Source organism: Nansenia antarctica (genome assembly GCF_963989245.1).
Source record: "Nansenia antarctica genome assembly, chromosome: 1".
Lineage (NCBI taxonomy): Eukaryota > Metazoa > Chordata > Actinopteri > Argentiniformes > Microstomatidae > Nansenia > Nansenia antarctica.
In genome coordinates, this window is record NC_137674.1 from 70,541,996 (window position 1) to 70,561,995 (window position 20,000).

At 44.1% G+C, this 20,000-nt stretch overlaps 2 protein-coding genes across 2 annotated transcripts in view; one reads left to right on the forward strand and one right to left on the reverse strand.

Moving 5' to 3' along the window:
• Positions 1 to 9,940, forward strand: part of hddc2 (HD domain containing 2) — a gene marked incomplete at its 5' end in the record, with an annotated part of 10,277 nt that extends 337 nt beyond the window's left edge. Inside the window, 5 exons of the mRNA XM_080546842.1 lie at positions 38 to 159; positions 5,443 to 5,549; positions 8,138 to 8,202; positions 8,362 to 8,500; positions 8,773 to 9,940. Of these exons, the coding sequence (XP_080402968.1) occupies positions 38 to 159; positions 5,443 to 5,549; positions 8,138 to 8,202; positions 8,362 to 8,500; positions 8,773 to 8,933 (594 nt within the window). The 3' untranslated portion in view covers positions 8,934 to 9,940. The remainder of the gene's footprint in view (positions 1 to 37; positions 160 to 5,442; positions 5,550 to 8,137; positions 8,203 to 8,361; positions 8,501 to 8,772) is intronic.
• The window catches only part of tpd52l1 (tpd52 like 1), a 23,529-nt gene continuing 13,469 nt past the window's right edge, over positions 9,941 to 20,000 (reverse strand). Inside the window, exons 4-7 of the mRNA XM_080546853.1 lie at positions 19,767 to 19,868; positions 12,964 to 13,024; positions 11,488 to 11,619; positions 9,941 to 10,590 (exon numbers count right to left, since the gene is read on the reverse strand). Coding sequence (XP_080402979.1) covers positions 11,494 to 11,619; positions 12,964 to 13,024; positions 19,767 to 19,868 — 289 coding nt within the window. The 3' untranslated portion in view covers positions 9,941 to 10,590; positions 11,488 to 11,493. The remainder of the gene's footprint in view (positions 10,591 to 11,487; positions 11,620 to 12,963; positions 13,025 to 19,766; positions 19,869 to 20,000) is intronic.

Genomic DNA, 20,000 nt, shown 5'->3' on the forward strand with positions numbered 1-20,000 from the left:
ATGTAAAATGTAAACAGCATCCATGCCTTATTTCCAGCGCGTGCCCCGGACCGGGTGGGTGTACCGGGGGGTGAAACAGCCCGAGAGCGTCTCCGACCACATGTACAGGATGTCCGTGATGGCTCTGACCGTAACCGACAGCAGTATCAACAAGGAAAGGTAGTTGACTGGCTGTGTTCGGAATGGTATACTAGCATACTGCATACTAGCATACTCAATGAGTATATACTGCATACTGCCTACTAAATTCATAATAAGTATGTGAAAACCAGCAGACCATTTACACTGTATGCATACTGCCTCCCAGAATGCATTTCGCCGGGAGCGGCGAATTTAAACTTCCATTTTATACCTCCATTAGCTAAAATATATAATTTTGGCTTTACAAGTGTTAACATGTCATTTTATGAAGTTTTAATATGTTTTCAGGCGAGAAAGTAACCACATATATTCCCAAAATGTGTCCAGTTTACCAAAATAACCCGTTTATATATCTGATCTGATGATTTTTTGCGTCTTCTGTTCGCTAGCTGCGTTCGTAATTTCGCCCTGGAAATATGATCAGCACTCATGGAATGCCTCTTGTCCAATCAAATTACCTGGTCCCTTTATGACGTTGCACCCAGTGTGTGATCAGAGCGATTTTACGAACGCACCCTACGTTGCTTACCTTCACTCACTCGACAGAAATATCGTAACATAATTACAACACGTTGTAAAATGATTTGGGGGGCCAATATCTTTAGCTAGCTCAAGTAACTAGCTTACTATATTGTTGTCTTAACAGTTGGTAAAATAACATGATTAAAATAAATATATATGAGCAATAACATATCGTGGGCTGTAGCAAGCACAATAACAACCCAACCTGTCCGTCTGAAGCGACAATACTGGGATCATTCGTGATTGGGCTACAAGCAGTCAAATACTAGGTGAACATGTGTGTAAGACACAAATAAACGTGGATTTCATGCATTTTAAGTGGCATATTTGTAATCATGACGACTAGCCTGGTCTAAGAATGCATTTCACCATGTTAATTCCCAGTAGTGAAAATACCACCGCTCATCCGTGATCAGACTTAGCTGGGGTGCTGCAGCTGAAGAGTATCAAATAGAGTGCAAGAAAGCAGCATCTGCACACTCATATTTGTGCAAAAAGCAATGTTTATTGCAAGCTTTCGGTCCCCAGGCTATCGGACAATGTAAACAAAAGCTGTATGACGGGTTTGTATGACGCAGTTTGACGAGGCACAGGGTTGCCAGATAGGATTGACAATTTACAGCCTAAACTTTCTATAACCTCAAAATCAAGTAGCCCATTCGTCGGCAACCCTGGACGCAATCCTGCAACCCTGGACGCAAAATGCATTTTGGGGAAGCAGTATGCCAAAAGTGTCCATCGTAACTGACTTCAATTTTCCCGGAAGTAATTGCTCACATACTAAATTTCTCGCATACTCAAATCTCGCATACTGTACAGTGTGAACGTACTACATACTCAAAATCTACGTCATATCTAGTATGAGTAGTATGCTAGTACGCTATTCCGAACACAGCCACTGTCTAATTCAGATTAGTGATGTTACGCTCGACGCAGTAGTCACGACACAGCGTCGATCTTCCGACACAATGTGCGTCGATACAAATGTATCGATGCTTGTGTCAAGTTGGCAAAAACCACGTGACTACTCGAACGAAGCTTCGTACGTCACACGAGCACCTCTGACCGGTGTGTCAATCATTCCGCAGACGAGGCAGTGTTCCAAGTTTCGTACTGCATAAAATGACGTTGAACTCACTCATATTTGAGGGTTGTAGTCAGAGTGGAGACATACGGACGCTAGACAGAATAAATTTATTGACAGAGATAGAGATAGAAATAGACAGGAGATTGGTAGATATTGCAGTGTTTCCTCCAGGAATTTTTACAATGGTGGCGGGTAGTGCTGATCGCGCGCGCACAGCGCGCGCTCGCGATTTTTTCGCGTGCACGCGCATGAAACGCGCACGCGCGCTCAAAACTCGAGGATGGCCCAAAAAAATAAAATGTTTTCCTGTACTTCTCCCGTGTGTCTCTTATTATCTGTGTCTGCATGTTTTTCCAGCATGTAATTCCGTTGTCAATAAAAACAAAAACACTGATCTGACGTTTTTTTTCACAACGTTATTACTTGTCACTTTAAGCCCAGGAGGGAGTTAGCGATTAGCGATGTTTAGCTTAGCTTAGTTTAACAGAAGTATCTTCACTTTTAACATGACTTCCCGTGGTCGTAGAGGGCTGGTCGACGGCTTAAAATGAGTAGACCTTATCCAGCTATAGTCTTGTGTTTCTACCCCGGGCATAGCCGGTGTTATTCACGGACAAACACTCCTGTTAGAGTGGTTCTAGTACACTGGACATAGGTAACACATAGAGAGGCTTCTCCTCTCTCTCTCCATCCTACACTACACTACACTACGCATCCTATACTACACTACACTACGCTAGCTCGCGGTGTTCGGGTGACAGCCAGGGCGCGTTCGTAAATACGCTCTGGAAATCTGATCAGCACTCACGGAATGCCTCTTGTCCAATCAAATGACTTGGTCCCTTTATGACGTTGAACCCAGTGTGCGCTCCGGGGCTCTCAGAGCGAATTTACGAACGCTATTTTTTTTTTTTTTTTTGGGTTGAGAAATCTGCATGGTGGCGGAGGAAATTCCATCGTGGCGGTGCGCCACGATGAAATGCATGTAGAGGAAACACTGTATTGATAGATAGACATAGAACATACAGAGATAGTCATAGATTCATAATTGCAACACATAGGCTAGCCAGATAGATACACATACATAACAAAAAAACGTTGCCTGTTCATGTACACAAGCAATAAATATTTGATTGTTCACATAAGCACAAGTCTGTCCAGTTTCCACAATATAGCCTTGTTTTGCACTCTTTCCCTGTTCCACGAGCACGTCCCAACACTGTTGGCCCTGTTATGACATGTTGACCATTTATATCTGCTCCAATTGTCAAACAGCCATGTCCCACACATGCCGAAATGCAGTGGTGTGCCGTCAGGGCCAGCAAGGCCTTCTCTGCTGGCCTAAACATCATCAGAATATACATTTTATTTTAATATATTTTTTCCACAAATATGTATTAATGATTCCCCATAGTCTATTCTCTTCATTTCATAGCTTTCCTCTTGGTTGCGCTGCTTCCAGTCTCCGATTGAGATTTGGAGGGCTGGCCTTTATGTTAGAGCTTTTATCCAATCAAAATGTGTTGCTAGGGGGCTCCAAAATCTGCCCGCCTGCACGATAAACGGTGCCGCGGATACGACCTGTAACTTAACGTTGGAACGAGAAAACCTGTGGCGTACCTAGTAAACCTACGTAGATGCGAGCAAAAGCAACAATGGCGCCTGCTGTAAGGCTCAATGATGTCAGCACCCAGCACGTCTTTTGATTGGATACGCACTATTGATACGCACTATTGATATTCACTATTGAGATGCGTAACTATGCCGGTAGATGTGAAACTTTTGAAAGTGCGCAGGGAAACGGAGCTCCACAACGAAAGCTTTCGTTGACTGATCGATAATACTGATCGATTGTGTCCTGTTTTTGGGTAAACAATAACTTTCATTTAGGGGACACGATAAAAGCGCCGAGTCCACAAACAGAGGAAACTACGTTGAGCTTCTTTCTTTTCTGGCTGAAAACAACCCAGATTTACATTACCACCTGTCCACAAACAAAGTGTTTACTGGGACATCAGGCAAAATACAAAACGACCTGATTTTTGCTATTGCTGAAGTGATGGGAGAAGAGATCAAAATGGAGATTAAAAAGGCACCCTTTGTCGCTATTATGGTGGACGAGACGACAGACGTGGGTAATGTAGCGATCTTAAAGATGTTAGTTTAACACTCTTCATTGTAAATGCGGATTTATTGATTAAAAATGCTTCGGAAATATTAATATAACTCTGTTGTACTTGTCTGACTATGTTAAGGTGATGCAACGCCCGGTTATACTGTGTTTCTGTCTAGTTTCTAGAGCCATGGCGTCATAACAATGGTATTAAGAGGTAGAATAATTCAGGTAGGAATGTGTCGGACATCACTGAAGGCCTAGGTGTGAAATGCACCGCCCGCCACTGCCGAAATGTCATTCAGATTTGTATCCTTACATGTCAAGGGGATAGTGGAGTGAATAGTGAATTGGACTGGTGATCGGAAGGTTGTGAGTTCAAATCCTGCCTGAAACAACTCCACTAGTGTGCCCTGGAGTACTACAATTACTCCAGGGGGAATGTCCCTGTAAGTAGCTTTTGGATTAAAAGCGTTTGCTAAATGGCAAATTCTTCTATTCATATCAGAAATGGACACAACAGTTGCATTTATTTATTTATTTATTTATTCATATATGTATTTATTATAGTCTACTAGACACACCAACATTTAAGACCACATATATGGCCACATACACATCGACACAGTTTGTCACAGCACCTTTATTGAACATGACATCGCAGATGACGGTGGGCTTATTGTATTTTGCCCCAAATTCCTGACTTGTGAATCAGTCGATACAGGCGCCATACCACGACCTGACCAGCAGATGGCATTATGGAGCTGCTGTATCGACTGCATCGATAGAGCGACACTTTTTCTGACACAATTGTGTTGAATGTGTCAATGCGTCGAAAGCTTCGTTTCCCCCATCACTAATTCAGATCAGATCAGGAGGGTATTCCATCAACGTCCCTAAAGGACAATCCAATTTTTGGGATAAACCCTGCGAGATTTAAACAAATCCAGCCTTATTTTTGAGAAGTCTCGCGAGATGGATTTTCCTTTAGTGACGTTGATGGAATATCCCCCAGATCAGATACAATTTAATTGTCATTGACAGTACAAAGACAACGAAACGCAGTTCGGCATCTAACCAGATGGTTGTGCATAGTGCAAAAGCCATAAAGGTATGGACAGACATACAAGGGCGAAGATAATATACAGTTAAGATAATATGTGCGGTATGATATGTACAGAACAAGGGCAATGGATATCAGTACAATATGTACAGTTCTCCATCTCATTATAGATAAGATAGCCTAGATAAATAGATACTTTATTGATCCCGGAGGGGAAATTCTAATGGGCTCACACCACAAATAGCAGCAACAAAGTAATGTGACAACTGAATAATAATAATAATAAAATAAAAAAAATAAATACAAAAGCCATAAAATAGACCCATAACCTCACCAGTCAGTGAACAGTACACTACTATAACATAATTCCAATGTTTTGCATCTGCTCTATTTACTGAAAACATGCCCACATCTGAAAGCTAGCCTAAAGTTATCATTAGTTTGTTTATGGAAACATTAGGTGTTTGGGTAATGTATAGTGGCTTGTGTGTTTGTATTGCCTATCTTCGACCTCAGGTGTATGAAGCTGGCCCTGGTTCATGACATGGCAGAGTGCATTGTGGGAGATATCGCTCCCGCAGACAACGTCAGCAAAGCAGAGAAACACAGACGGGAGGAGGCAAGTAACCGTTAATGGAAACCTTTTTCATTTTCGTTTTTTAAAATATGCTTTTAGGGCGTTTCTGCTTTATTGAGAGAGACAGTAGAGATTGCCAGGAAAGATGGGTGAGAGGGGGGATGACATGTAGGATATGTCGACGGCCGGGAACGAACCAGGGACCCTGCGATTACATAGCTGACGCCTTAGTGTGTGATATTAGATGGTTCCCTGATGATGGCCGGCGGCCGAGATTGGTTGATCGTGGTACCCAAAGTAATTAGAGATTGCTCATGGTAGACAATTAAGATACAAGTTTATTCACGGTACCGGGTGAGCTCAGTCAATTCAATTCAATTATACTTTATTTATCCCCGTGGGGAAATTCATTTTCATTTTCACTCTCTAAAAACAACACATGACAACACAACATAAAGGACAGACAACAATACTGGGCCAGCCATGTATAGTATATAAAAAACAGTAAGATCATGATAGAAAAATGGATAAAAAGATGGCTATAGTTATGATATTAAAATACTAAAAAGTGATGATGATGATTAAAATAAATAAATAAATACAGATTCAGGAGCCTTGACCCCGACTACTACTTTAGTTGCCATTGAACAGTCTAAGTGCAGCCGGGATAAATTATTTTTTTATAGCGCTCCGTCCTGGAGCGTACCGAAATGAACCGCCCTCTGCGGCGGCTGCTGGTTTGCCCAGCGAGGACATGATGGAGGGGGTGGTTGGGATTGTCCCTGATAGACAGCAGCTTGCTCCTCGTCCTTCTCTCCACCACCGTCCCCAGAGAGTCCAGGCTCCTTCCCACCACTGAACCCGCCTTTTTTACAAGCTTGTCCAGCCGTCTGGTATCCCTCTTGGAGATGTTTCCACCCCAGCAGACTGCAGCCTAGAAGAGAATGCTGGCCATGACAGACTGGTAAAACATGGCCAGCATCTCTCCACACACTTCAAAAGACCTATGTCTCCTTAGGAAGTACAGCCTGCTCTGGCCCTTCTTGTAGAGTGCCTCTGTGTTGGCGGACCAGTCCAGTTTGTCGTCCAGATGCACCCCCAGGTACTTGTAGGTCTTCACCACCTCGATATCCTCACCCCGGATGTTAACGTCAAAGGCAGACAGAACGCACCCAGAATGATATTCATAGTGACTCTTATAGGGGATAGTTGATGATCAAGCAAAGATACAAATCATCCTAAAGACAGGGCTCCATTGAGTCTTCAAGTAGAGTTGTTGACTAGAAGCCCCCCATCCCATAAGAAGTTGGTTGTCATGGCAGCCAAGTTACCCGAGTCTGGTCAGTTCTAAATATACTGACCTCTTGACCCATGCTCTACACTGGCCCCCAGTCAAGTTACATGCTGCAAGGTATATGGCAGAGAGGTTGACAGTTTATATTAGGGATGTCCCGATCCGATACTGATATCGGATATCGACCCGATATTGGTCCTGAATGCTGGATCGGGGATCGCACCATAAGAAAAAAAGGCTCCGATCCGATCCTACTGTCATCCGCAGTCAAACGTATGTGTATAAGCGATGGGGGAATGAAAACAGTGAACAGAAACGCGTGTCGCAGAAATGCTTCACGCGAGTCGCAGAAATGCTTCACGCGAGTCCTATATGCGCTTAAAATGCGCATAGCGCTGTGTGCTTCCGGTTTCATTACAAAGAGGTTAACCCTATATGTGCCTGACGTCTAACAACATTCAAATGACTCTAACTTCATATTTTTTCCGATTTCAATGTATGACACATCATTTGAAAGCTTATGATCCGTAGTTCCAATCCACAACACGTCGCATTTGTTGCTTTAATAAAGGCTGGCAGTCTTTAATTTAACTGTTGTTGGTGTGGACTATATACTGGGGAGGTATTTGTTATTATTCAGGGGTCAAAAAATGTATACAAATATCGTATCGGTATCGCCGATACCCGAAGCCCAGGTATCGGTATCGGTATCGGTAGTGAAAAAGTGGGATCGGGAGATCCCTAGTTTATATGTTACAACTTAATTAGGATTACTGATGAGTTTATATAGAGTATCTAAAGTTTCCAAGTGCACAATGAAAACGCATCCTATCAGTGTGCTATGCCACCAAGACCCCCCTATGGAAACCTTTTATCCAGGTGTTTATCTACTGTACGATGTAGATCAGAGCAGTAGCAGTATTGTTGCAGGTACCTTTGAATACGAGTTGGGCCCAATTTCAGTGTTTGACATGCATGATCAAGTTCCAACCAAGTTGTATTGTTACGTCACATTACACAGGTGTAAGAGAGTAAAATTCTTAGGCTTCGGTTCCTGACATTCCAGCACAAGACAATAAGGCAATAGGCATAATTCAAGATTTAAAAAGTGACAATAGTACAGGACATAAGTGACAAATAAGACAGGATACAATTAGCAGTACAATTACAATTAGTAATAAAATAGATAGTTCAAGTAATAAAGTGGCTGTGAGCTTAAGGTTTAAGGTGGTGCATGTAATAACAAGACAGCTCTGCAGGCATTAATTTCCTACAAGGAACCGACAGGTTGGTTTAGATTTCCCATCAGACATTAAACTTCCTGTCTCTCACACAGGAAGCCATGAGACACCTGACTGGGCTGCTGCAGGAAGGACTGAGGAAGGAGATCTATGACCTCTGGGAGGTCAGTCCAGGGCTGAGTGTAACAGCCTTTTCTATGTGTTCTATGTGTCTATCAGGCAGTTTTCTATCACCAAGATGAGTTATTACTAAGTTCACTTTAATTCAGCCTTCACTTCATTTAACCAGCATTGGGTTAGCTAACATGTCTCTGTTTGAACAGGAGTACGAGAACCAGGCTAGCCCCGAGGCTAAGCTAGTGAAGGACTTGGACCTGTTCGAGATGATCCTGCAGGCTCATGAGTACGAGGAGCTGGAGGGGAAACCAGGAAGACTGCAGGAGTTCTTTGACTCCACACAAGGTAGGTAGACACACACACACACACGCATGCACACAGTAGATGTCTCTAATAGAGTTTTACCCTTTCGCTCTGGTGTGCAAGATGCAGTGGGTGTACATATATCAGGCTTCTACTTTCACCTTCAATGTGGCACAGGGTAAACATTGTGTGTGTGTTAACCCTCCACCCGCAGCTCGCCCCACCACCAGGGGGCAGTATACAGGTCTGTGTAGGGATGTAAAGTTGTTGTAAGGACGTAACCTAAACGTGTGTGTCTGTCTCTGCCCCCCCAGGACGCTTCCAGCACCCAGAGGTGGTCCGGCTGGTGCACAGTCTGAACGAGGAGAGGGCCGGTCACGTGACTGCTGGAGGTCAAGGGCATGCTGGGAGCTCAGCGTCTGACACCCACTCCCCCTCCTCACCCCCACCCTCCTCCTCTTCTTCTTCCTCGTGACCTCAACATTCCGGGTGTCCGGTGGTCCGTCCGTCCGTCCGTCCCCCTGACAGCAGAGACACATGACCTGACATGTGATCCTGGCTGGGAGGATGTTGTGGAACTGGCCCGCTTCTGGTCAGACAGAAGGAATTATGATGCTTTAAAGCTTTGGGGTCAGAGGAAAACAAACTCTGGTGGTTTCGTACATTCATACAGGAGGTGAATCATGTTTGGACCGGATGTTCTTGGTGTGAAACACGGCCCAACAACGTCGCTAAAGGAAAGTCCAGGCTTATTTGGACTCGTGAGACTTATTGCGTTACAATAAGCATGTCCTCCAGTTTCTACCTCCACCAGCCTCCCCTGCTAGAGACATACAGTACTAGTGTCCATGTTTGATATGCTTTATAAAACACATTTTACAGTATGTGTTGTTTTTACAATAGTCACAAGTCCATATTCGCAATATTTCATTCAGAAAGTACACAATTGTGACTAATAAAACCATGATTAACAGGTTTGGTTTGGAACAAATTGTTTAATAACAGTACATGTGCAGAAAACACAGCATTATGGAATAATAATTAGTATTAAAAAAGCTTTATATGATTGACTTGAATAGTTAGCTAATCTTTTGGTATTACAACTGTATCACATTGAGACCGAAGAGTGCAGCTCTGCCTCGGGGAAAAAAACCTAAAAACAATGTATTTCTGAACATATTTGACCTGAACATCGGTATAATATTATATAATATTTCCAGCCATTTCCAGTAAAATCACAGCAGAAAGATAACAAAACAACATCAACCATGAACAACAACAGAGGGAGAACAGAGAGTCACATGAGAGAAATTATTATAAAAGGGATGAAGGTTACTGGTTTGATTGACAGGGATGAAGGATACTGGTTTGATTGACAGGGGTAATAAGTGTTGTCAGTGTCTCTCCAGAAGGTGACCATACCTAGGTCCCCATCTATAGTGCAGCATACAAATCCACCACATGCAATTTCAAGTATTAGTATCAAATATGACCCCAAACACCCTCCCTACGCCACCCCCACCTGCCATAGTGTTACCTCAATGACTATCGATCTTGGAAAGTAGGCGCAGTCTCAAGTCATGTTGGAAATACATACAAAAGAAAGTCAGTTGTTTTAGTATAGGGATAACAGTCTTCAGGAACATGCCTGTAGTCACAAACAAACATACAGGCCTGTTCTTTTTGTCTATCAAACACGTTGATATAAGATATAGAAACGGGACGGATCCATGGTCTTTTAATACAAAAGGTAGAGAGCAGTGAAGTGTTGAGGACAGGAGTGTGAACAGCAGCACCCTCTGACAGAGGCATGTAGATGGAGACTGGGGGAGGCTGGCCGAGGTAGAAATCGGAGGACGGGCACGTTATCATGCATGGAACGGTTTCAGACAACGTGTTCCTCATTCTGTTCCATCCCGTTACAGTGAGTCCATCCTCCGATTTCTACCTACGCCAGCTTCCCCTGGTGGAGAGGCAGGTAGAAACGCAGGTCTACAGCGTGTTGAAGCCTATGGGTAGGTTCTGCTCTCCTCAGCGGGTAATGTGGCCTCCTGGCCAGAGAGGGGCAGTAGAAAGCTGGTCCTGTCCCAGGGAAGGCAGGCTCTGCTGGCCATCAGTGTCTGGCCATGATGCTGAAGACAAAGTAAAGCTCTTTATAACTCAAATAAATGGACTTATCCACTTAGCCTAATCAAAACCCTCACCTTAAAGGGGCAATCTAGGATTCAGTCAACAACGAAACACATTGTTGTTGTGAAACAGCTGAGGGGCAGGGCCTGAGGGGTATTCCATCAATGTTGCTAAAGGAAAATCCAGGCTTATTTTGATAAGTATCGCGAGAGTTATCAAAATAAGCCTGGATTGTCCTTTAGCTATGTTGATGGAATACCCCCCTGGGGAAATGTAACCACTCTACAGTTCATAAACAGCTGTTCGTGGATGCAAGGACGTCCATGAGATCAAAATGACGCTTAAAATGGCGCCGGTTGGGTGGCAGCCAGTTAAACAGCTCAGTCTTACTTCTACTTTTTTAGCCCTTTTCAACCTTTTATCTTTTATCTTTTAACCGGAGTGCTCAATATGTGCCTGATACTTATTGAGCCTGCACTGTTTTATGTATTTTATTGAATGTTTTCTGTATTGAATGTTTTCTGCCCTAACTGAGCTGTTTGACAACAAAATTTCCCCATTGGGGACAATAAAGGTTTTCAATCAATCAATAAAAAATGCATGTACAAATCCCAGATTGTCCCTTTAGCCTTACTCCCCAATTAAAGACAAGCACATTTTGCCATCCCAAAGTTATGATGATGACAATAATAATAATAGTTATTTTTTTACAGCGCTAGAGACTACATTCCATGGAGAGAACAAGACTAGATAGATAAAAAAGGAAAACAAAAGCAGTCATTAAAAACAACAATACAAATAGTTAAAGATTAAAAGCGATGTACGTATATCTAAAATAAAATGTATGTAAAAAGATCTATGTGAGTGCGTCCCTTGCGGGAGGGTGATCTAGTGCCTACCGTGGTCTAGCAGGTGCGCTCGCCGCTGTCCGTCAGAGTGTTAGTGGGCGTGTCCTGGGCACTGGCGTGGGCCGTGGAGGACAGCACCTCCTCAAAGCTCCCGGCCCCTCCCGCCCCGCCCGCATTGGACTGCTCCAGGGCAGAACACACACACGGGCACAGACACACGGACACATGGATGCAGACAGATAGACAGACACACACACACGCACACACAAGCAAATACATTAAAATAGGCTGACATTAAAGTCAAACGCTCGCTTTCTAAGTGGAGTGATTGTTCTCTGGAGAAGATAGAACGACCTCAGCGGTAAGAACAACCAACAGGAGTCATGAGGTCCCAGTACCACAGGACAGGCCTCAGAGCAGGCCACTACAGGCCTCAGAGCAGGCCACTACAGGCCTCAGAGCAGGCCACTACAGGCCTCAGAGCAGGCCACTACAGGCCTCAGGACAGGCCACTACAGGCCTCAGGACAGGCCACTACAGGCCTCAGGACAGGCCACTACAGGCCTCAAGACAGGCCACTACAGGCCTCAGAGCAGGCCTCAGAACAGGCCACTACAGGCCACTACAGGCCTCAGAACAGGCCACTACAGGCCTCAGAACAGGCCTCAGGACAGGCCACTACAGGCCTCAGGCACTCTGGGCATCAGAACAGGCCTCAGAGCAGGCCACTACAGGCCTCAGAACAGGCCACTACAGGCCACTACAGGCCTCAGAGCAGGCCACTACAGGCCTCAGAACAGGCCACTACAGGCCACTACAGGCCTCAGGACAGGCCACTACAGGCCTCAGGACAGGCCACTACAGGCCTCAGAGCAGGCCTCAGAGCAGGCTTCAGAGCAGGCCTCAGCAGAGCAGGCTTCAGAGCAGGCCTCAAGCACCCTGGGCTGGCAGGAGGACTCGCTTGTCAGTCAAGTAGCTGGATTAAGAAAACAGTTGAAACTACTGCCTACTGAAACACTGTTTAAACTGTTTAAAATAGATTTAATTGAGATTTGTGTGAACATTTCTTTTTAGAAATGTTACAAATGAATACTTAGTGAGTATTAATAGTGACTCGATATTTATTTACAGATAATTAATTCGATTTTAAAACATTTTAAAATAAACGTTGTATTTTGTCAGTGACAAAAAAAAAGTCAGGTTGTAACACAACAAAATGAGGTTTTGTGAGTTATAAAATGGGAGGTTATCCCAGTCAATACAGTACTGTAGGCCTCACCATGTTGTTGACAGAACTGAGAGACATGTGACCCCCACACACATCTCTCATCATTGATCAGCCTCAGGCCACTTCTGAGAACCACAACATTAGGGAAAGTTAATCAATACATTACTGACATCACCACTAACCCACTGCTCTGTAATGGGAGAGAGAGAGAGAGAAAGAGAGATGGAATTGCTCTATAGAGAGAGAGAGGAGAGAGAGAGAGCGGAGAGAGAGGAGAAAGAGATCATGTTTCACATTACCTTCATGTTGGAGACTGTGTTCTCAACTTTCTCCTCGAAGGACTTGAAGCTGGGAGAGTTCCTGTACGCAGCGAAAACACTCACATCAGTCATACAACAGTTATATATCTAATATTTACTTATTTATTATTTAGATATTAGAACATTTCTCCTTTGTTTTCTTCATATTCAACTGAGCCGTATGTTTTAATGTACAGTACATGAATCTTGAGCACCCATGCTGCACCTTGTTGTGTAAACTATAGTCTCTAGCAATGGAGGCATGCATTACAATGAGCCCGTACTCCGGTTTTTACCTCCACTAGCCTCCCCTGCCACTAGCCTGTATTGTCCTCTCCCACTACAACACAGAGAACTAGCTCTCCTCTCCTCCCCTCAGTCTTCTCAGCTTGACTGAAAGGTAACTTTTTCCAGTTGATATATGCTTACTGAACATTAGGATATGAACTCCAGACTGACCAATGAGAGTCCGTTCCTTTTCCGTAAATTCTGAACCAATAGCAATTTCCCATAATAATGCTAACATAAACGCTAACAACAATGCCTTCACTATACAGCAATGTCACACAGGACTGACTGGTTCTACACACACAGAGAGAGAAAAAGAGTGAGAGAGAGATAGCTCTCACACATTTACCTCATAGTGGGCATGCTCATAGAGTGTTTGATAGAGTAGCTGATCCCAGCAAGCATGACCAAGAGAGAGGGGTTAATTATTAACACGATGACACGTGTGTGCGCACGCACACACACACACACACACACACACACACACACACACACACACACAGCTATACAGTGTACAGTGAACACATAGCTTACGGGCTATTGGCTAAAGCTACCTCCAAGCTCTACATCTCTCTACCCCTCATAAGACAGAGTCATCTACCTAAAGTTCATGGTGTAATTCTGAAACGACGCTTCCTCTTCATTCAGCCTGCACAGCCAAATGCAGACCACAGAGAGAGATTAGACATGTCTAACTACTGACTAACAGTCTACTCTACAGTCTGTCTACTCACAGTAAATAATTTACATTCACATTTAAACACAGTTTTAACCAAAGTACATTTGTCGAACGTAAGTGAATCAATTATACATCAGTCATCACATAATAAAACCTTTCATGAGAACACACGTCATCAGCAACACACACTGATGACATTAAACACGGTGATGCATTCTCACACACAGGAGCTACAGGGACCAATCATTCCTATTTCTCAGACTTAAGGGCTCTGCACACAGCGTGCGATTTCTGTTGCGCATCAACGTTCCATTGTGAAGTTTGAATGGAAGTCTATGAGAACATCGCATTTACCCACACACGGCCCCGATTTTAATCGCACGGCGAACATTCGATTCCATTCATTTGACAGTGCGACAAAACTCGCACGCCGTGTGCTTTGTCCCATTCAAAATGAATGGAATCGAATGTTCGCCGTGCGATTAAAATCGGGGCCGTGTGTGGGTAAATGCGATGTTCTCATAGACTTCCATTCAAACTTCAAAATGGAACGTTGACGTGCAACAGAAATCGCACGCTGTGTGCAGAGCCCTTTAGAAACACACTTTTATGCTTAGCTATGCTAGATCTACTAGAGGACATGGTTGGGGGGGGGGGGGGGGTTCAAAAGGTCAACACTAGGGCTGGGCAAACGATCAACATTTCTTTTTCGATAATCACAAGAATTAACGATCAATTATCGATTAATTGATAAGCTTTTTTTTCATTAAAACAATGCCTAGGGCAGAAATAACAAGCATGTTTTCCTTGGGGAAAAAACTTTATTCTTGATTTCTATGCGCCTGGTTATGGAACGTCGCGATGGAATAGGATATGCTGGCACGAAATACTCTACCCTCGACAAAACTGAGCGGCAGAATATCTGTTTCGATTAATTTGCAGATGGCCATTGTTACTTTCTCTTCTCGTTGTGCATCACACCTCCCTATTAGATGAGACGTGATGGAGGGCTGAGAAGGTAGCGAAGGAGCAATCAGGGTCGGATGTACTGTTTGCAGGTGGTATTTCATCGGGGTCGTCGTCGTGTTGTATACAGTGCCTTGCAAAAGTATTCACCCCCCTTGACATTTTTCGTGTTTTGTTGCCTCACAACCTGGAATTCAAATGGATTGTTTGAAAGTTTGCATCATTTAATTAACAGAATATGCCTACAACTTTGAAGATGTGTTTTTTTTTATTGTGAAGCAAACAACAACAAATAGGACAAAATAACAGAAAACATCAATGTGCATAACTATTCACCCCCTTAAAGTCAGTACTTTGTAGAGCCACCTTTTGCGACTGCAAGTCGCTTTTGATAAGTCTCTATGAGCTTGCCACATCTTTCCACTGGGATTTTTGCCCATTCCTCAAGGGAAAACTGCTCCAGCTCCTTCAAGTTTGATGGTTTACGCTTGTGAACAGCAATCTTCAAGTCTGACCACAGATTCTCAATTGGATTGAGGTCTGGGCTTTGACTAGGCCATTCCAACACATGTATATGTTTCCCCTTGAACCACTCATGTGTTGCTTTAGCAGTATGCTTGGGGTCGTTGTCCTGCTGGAAGGTGAACCTCCGTCCTAGTCTCAAATCACTTACAGACTGGTACAGGTTTTGCTCAAGAATATCCCTGTATTTAGCACCATCCATCTTTCCCTCGACTCGGACCAGTTTCCCAGTCCCTGTTGCTGAAAAACAGCGCCACAGCATGATGCTGCCACCACCATGTTTCACTGTGGGGATGGTGTTCTTGGGGTGATGGGATGTGTTGGGTGTGCGCCAGACATAGCGTTTTCCTTGATGACCAAAAAGTTCAATTTTAGTCTCATCTGACCAGAGCACCTTCCTCCATACATTTTGGGAGTCTCCGACATGCCTTTTTGCAAACTCAAAACGTGCCTTCTTATTTTTAGCGGAAAGTAATGGCTTTCTTCTGGCCACTCTTCCATAAAGCCCAGCTCTATGGAGTGTACGGCTAATTGTGGTCCTATGGACAGATACTCCAGTCTCTGCTGTGGAACTCTGCAGCTCCTCCAGGGTTACCCTTGGTCTCTGTGCTGCCTCTCTGATTAATGCCCTCCTTGCCTGGTCCGTGAGTTTTGGTGGGCGGCCCTCTCTTGGCAGGTTTGTTGTGGTGCCATGTGGTGCCATGTTCTTTCCATTTGTTTATGATGGATTTGATGGTGCTCCTGGGGATCATCAAAGATTTGGATATTTTGTTATAACCCAACCCTGACTTGTACTTCTCAACAACTTTGTCCCGGACTTGTTTGGAGAGTTCCTTGGTCTTCATGGCAGTGTTTGGTTGGTGGTGCCTCTTGCTTAGGTGTTGCAGCCTCTGGGGCCTTTCAGAAAAGGTGTGTATATACTGACAGATCATGTGACACTTAGATTGCACACAGGTGGACTTCATTTCACTAATTATGAGACTTCTGAAGGTAATTGGTTGCACCATAACTTTTTAGGGGCTTCATAACAAAGGGGGTGAATACATATGCACATGCCAATTTTCAGTTCTTTATTTTTTTTAATTCTTTTTTTATATATATATATTTCTCATTTCATTTCAAAACTAAGACTATTTTGTGCAGATTCATCAAATAAAATTCTGATTAAAAAAACATTTAAATTACAGGTTGTAATGTAACAAAATAGGTAAAAAGCCAAGGGGGGTGAATACTTTTGCAAGGCACTGTATGTCACTGCGCAGTGTTTGCAATGAGCGGCGTAACTTGTTGCATCATGCCGTACTGCGTTGCGAAATTCAATGCGAAGGCAAATGCAAAGTTCATTTCTCACACATAACGTGGACAAACTAATTTCCACTCAATTTATTAATGATTATCGAGCAAAATATTTTGTGATCGACCAAGATCCTTATCAATCAATTATCGATCGTCGATCATTGATGCCCACCCCTAGTCAACACACACACACACACACACTGTAGACATCCACTAGTCACACACTACATTCACCAGTCAGAATGTCTGGAAAGGTCATGCAATCACTAGACACACTCGACTACTGAGACCACACCACTGGGACACACCCTCTTACCCAATGGAATTGGATCTTTTGATGCAGAAAAAGAAGTTGAAAAACAACAACAAAAAGAACACTTGTTTTTAGATGTACATCATATGGTTGTTTCACTGTCAACCTATTGAAGGAAACCAAACCCAGTGATCCAGCGCACACGCGCACACGCGCACGCGCACGCGCACACACACACACACGCACACGCACACGCACACGCACACGCACACGCACACGCACACGCACACGCACACGCACACGCACACGCACACACACACGCACACACACACACACACACACACACTTCACCTACACTCTTAGGAAAATGCTTTCCGAAAGGGTTTTTAGGCTGTTCCTGTGGGAGAACCCTGTGAAGACCTTCCATGGTTCTAGGTAGCATGGTTCTACTGATCAGCCAGGTTATGATTCATCAATGACAGTCACCACGGTGACCAGCTTCAGACCACAGGTAGCATGCTGCAGGCCTGGAGACCACACTCACACGGTACGTACTAGGTGGGACCCCAACACACACACACACAACCCCCCCCCCCCCCCCCCCCCCGCCATGTTCATGTTGTACATGAAACACACACCACCTGGTCAGGGCTCAACATTAAGGCTTGTCAAGTCAAAACAAAACAAAAATCTATGGGCCGGTTTCACAGACAAGGCTTAAGCCTAGTCCTGGACTAAAAAGCATCTTCAATGGAGATTTTACATTGAAAGTGTGATTTAGTCCAGGACTAGGCTTAAGCCTTGTCTGTGAAACCGGCCCTTAATGTATTAATATCTGCAAAAAATCTAGCAAATTATCGCTGAGGCTATTTAACAAGTAATACGAAGGAGGAGTCAGAAAACAGCACAACACCGGCAAAGGCATTATTTGAAGCTAAGAGGAAGAGAACGTTTCTATTGAGTTGAGTTGGACAATTAGGCAGAAACGGCGGTCTGTAGGTGGTGGACAACCGTGGGAGTTTAGGAGGAAGATGTCTCAACTTGAATATAGGATACTATCCAAAAGCTAGCAAATAAGATTTCTTCCATTGGGGAGGGAGGGGTGGAGGCGGGGTACTTATCCAAAACATTTTTTGTAAATATTCATCCCTTTTGTGGGGTAATCAGTGATCAGAAATCACTGATTACCCCATTGTAATCATTTTAAATAATAACAAAATATTGTTTGATTAAAAAATGTTTAAATAAAGGATAATAAGATCATTATCAAATCAATAGTAGGAAAATGTGTTATTTGCACTAACATACACTCACCGGCCACTTCATTAGGCACACCTTGCTAGTACTGGGTTGGACCCCCTCTTTTGCCTTCAGAACTGCCTTAAATCTTCATGGCATAGATTCAACAAGGTGCTGGAAACATTCCTCAGAGATTTTGGTCCATATTGACATTATAATATCACGCAGTTGCTGCAGATTTGTGCCAAGAAAATATCCCCCACACCATTACACCACCATTTCCGCCCAGAGAACTGCCGCTCACTGGATATTTTCTCTTTTTCTGACCATTCTCTGTAAACATTAGAGATGGTTGTGCGGGAAAATCCCATTAGATCAGCACTTTCAGAAATAAACAGCCCGTCTGGCACCAACAACCATGCCACGTTCAAAGTCACTTAAATCACCTTTCTTTCCCATTCTGATGCTGGTTCGAACTTCAGCAGATCGTCTTGACCATGTCAACATGCCTAAATACATTGAGTTAGTGCCACGTGATTGGTTGATTAGATATTTGCGTTAACCAGCAGTTGAAAAGGTGTACCTAATGAGGTGGCCGGTGAGTGTATGTTGCTTTTTTAAAATCTTTGTACCGGTATTTGGACAAGTAACTTGAGCTCTTGGACAAACTAAGATAAGTTCACTTGTAGTACCTGAAAAAGCTTAATGTCAAGCCCTGTTGGTGTTGATTAACTCAAAGCCACACCCCCCCCCCCCCCCCACACACACACACACACGCACACGCACACACCCCCCCCAACCCATGCATGTGGAACATACCTCCTGGGATACATAATCTCAAGACCATACATGCTGGAACACATGAAGAGAGGGATGCCTTTCACAGTTAACATTCAACATCATAACATTAGTCTGTTATTACACTTCATTAGTCTGTTATTACATATTAACACACCAGTAATAAAGGTTATGGTAGAAACATTAACATGAAGAAATGACAACGTTCACAGAGCAACACAAGCACACAAAGATGCTGACATGACAGTCCATGACATCACACGCCGTACACCATAATCAGCCGTACAGTGGTGTTATCAGGGCGGGCCTAAGGCCTGAGTCAGCCTATTGCATGACCATCAGTCTATGAGAACTCCCCAGTGGCTCAGTGTGTCCCTCGAGAGCCACCGTACCTGGCCTGCTCTTACTGTGGCCCAACAATGAGGGTGACTGCTAGGTTGGGACTGCCCTGATCCCCCCCCCCACCCAACCTGCATCCACTCTAGGCCTGCAGAAAGCAGCTTACTCTGGGCTTACATAACCGCTGGAACAGATTGTCTGGCTCAACCTCACACACACACACACACACACACACAGACACACAGAGACACACACACACACACACAAACACGAATCTCCCACTGTTTACCGTTTACGCCTCTATACGTTCTCAGTGGGGGTGAACGTGTAGCTTAGCATCAGCATCTCGCTGTGTTGACGTTCATGTGTTCTAAAAGGCAATGGCGTGTGTGTGTGTGTGTGTGTGTGTGTGTGTGTGTGTACCTCATGTCTCCAAACTTGCGGCTGATCGCGGTCCCCAGGGTGCTGAAGGCGGCGGAGGTCTTCTGTCCCGCCGTGCTCAGGCTCTCTGACGTCCTCTTGTACCTGGACACACACACACACACACACCATATCGGGTTCATCGTAAGTTGCCAGAGTCAGAGACCAAGCCAGGACAATGTAATACTGATACACCAATCAGGAGACTCGTGCAGTTCATTCATTCAGACAGCATGT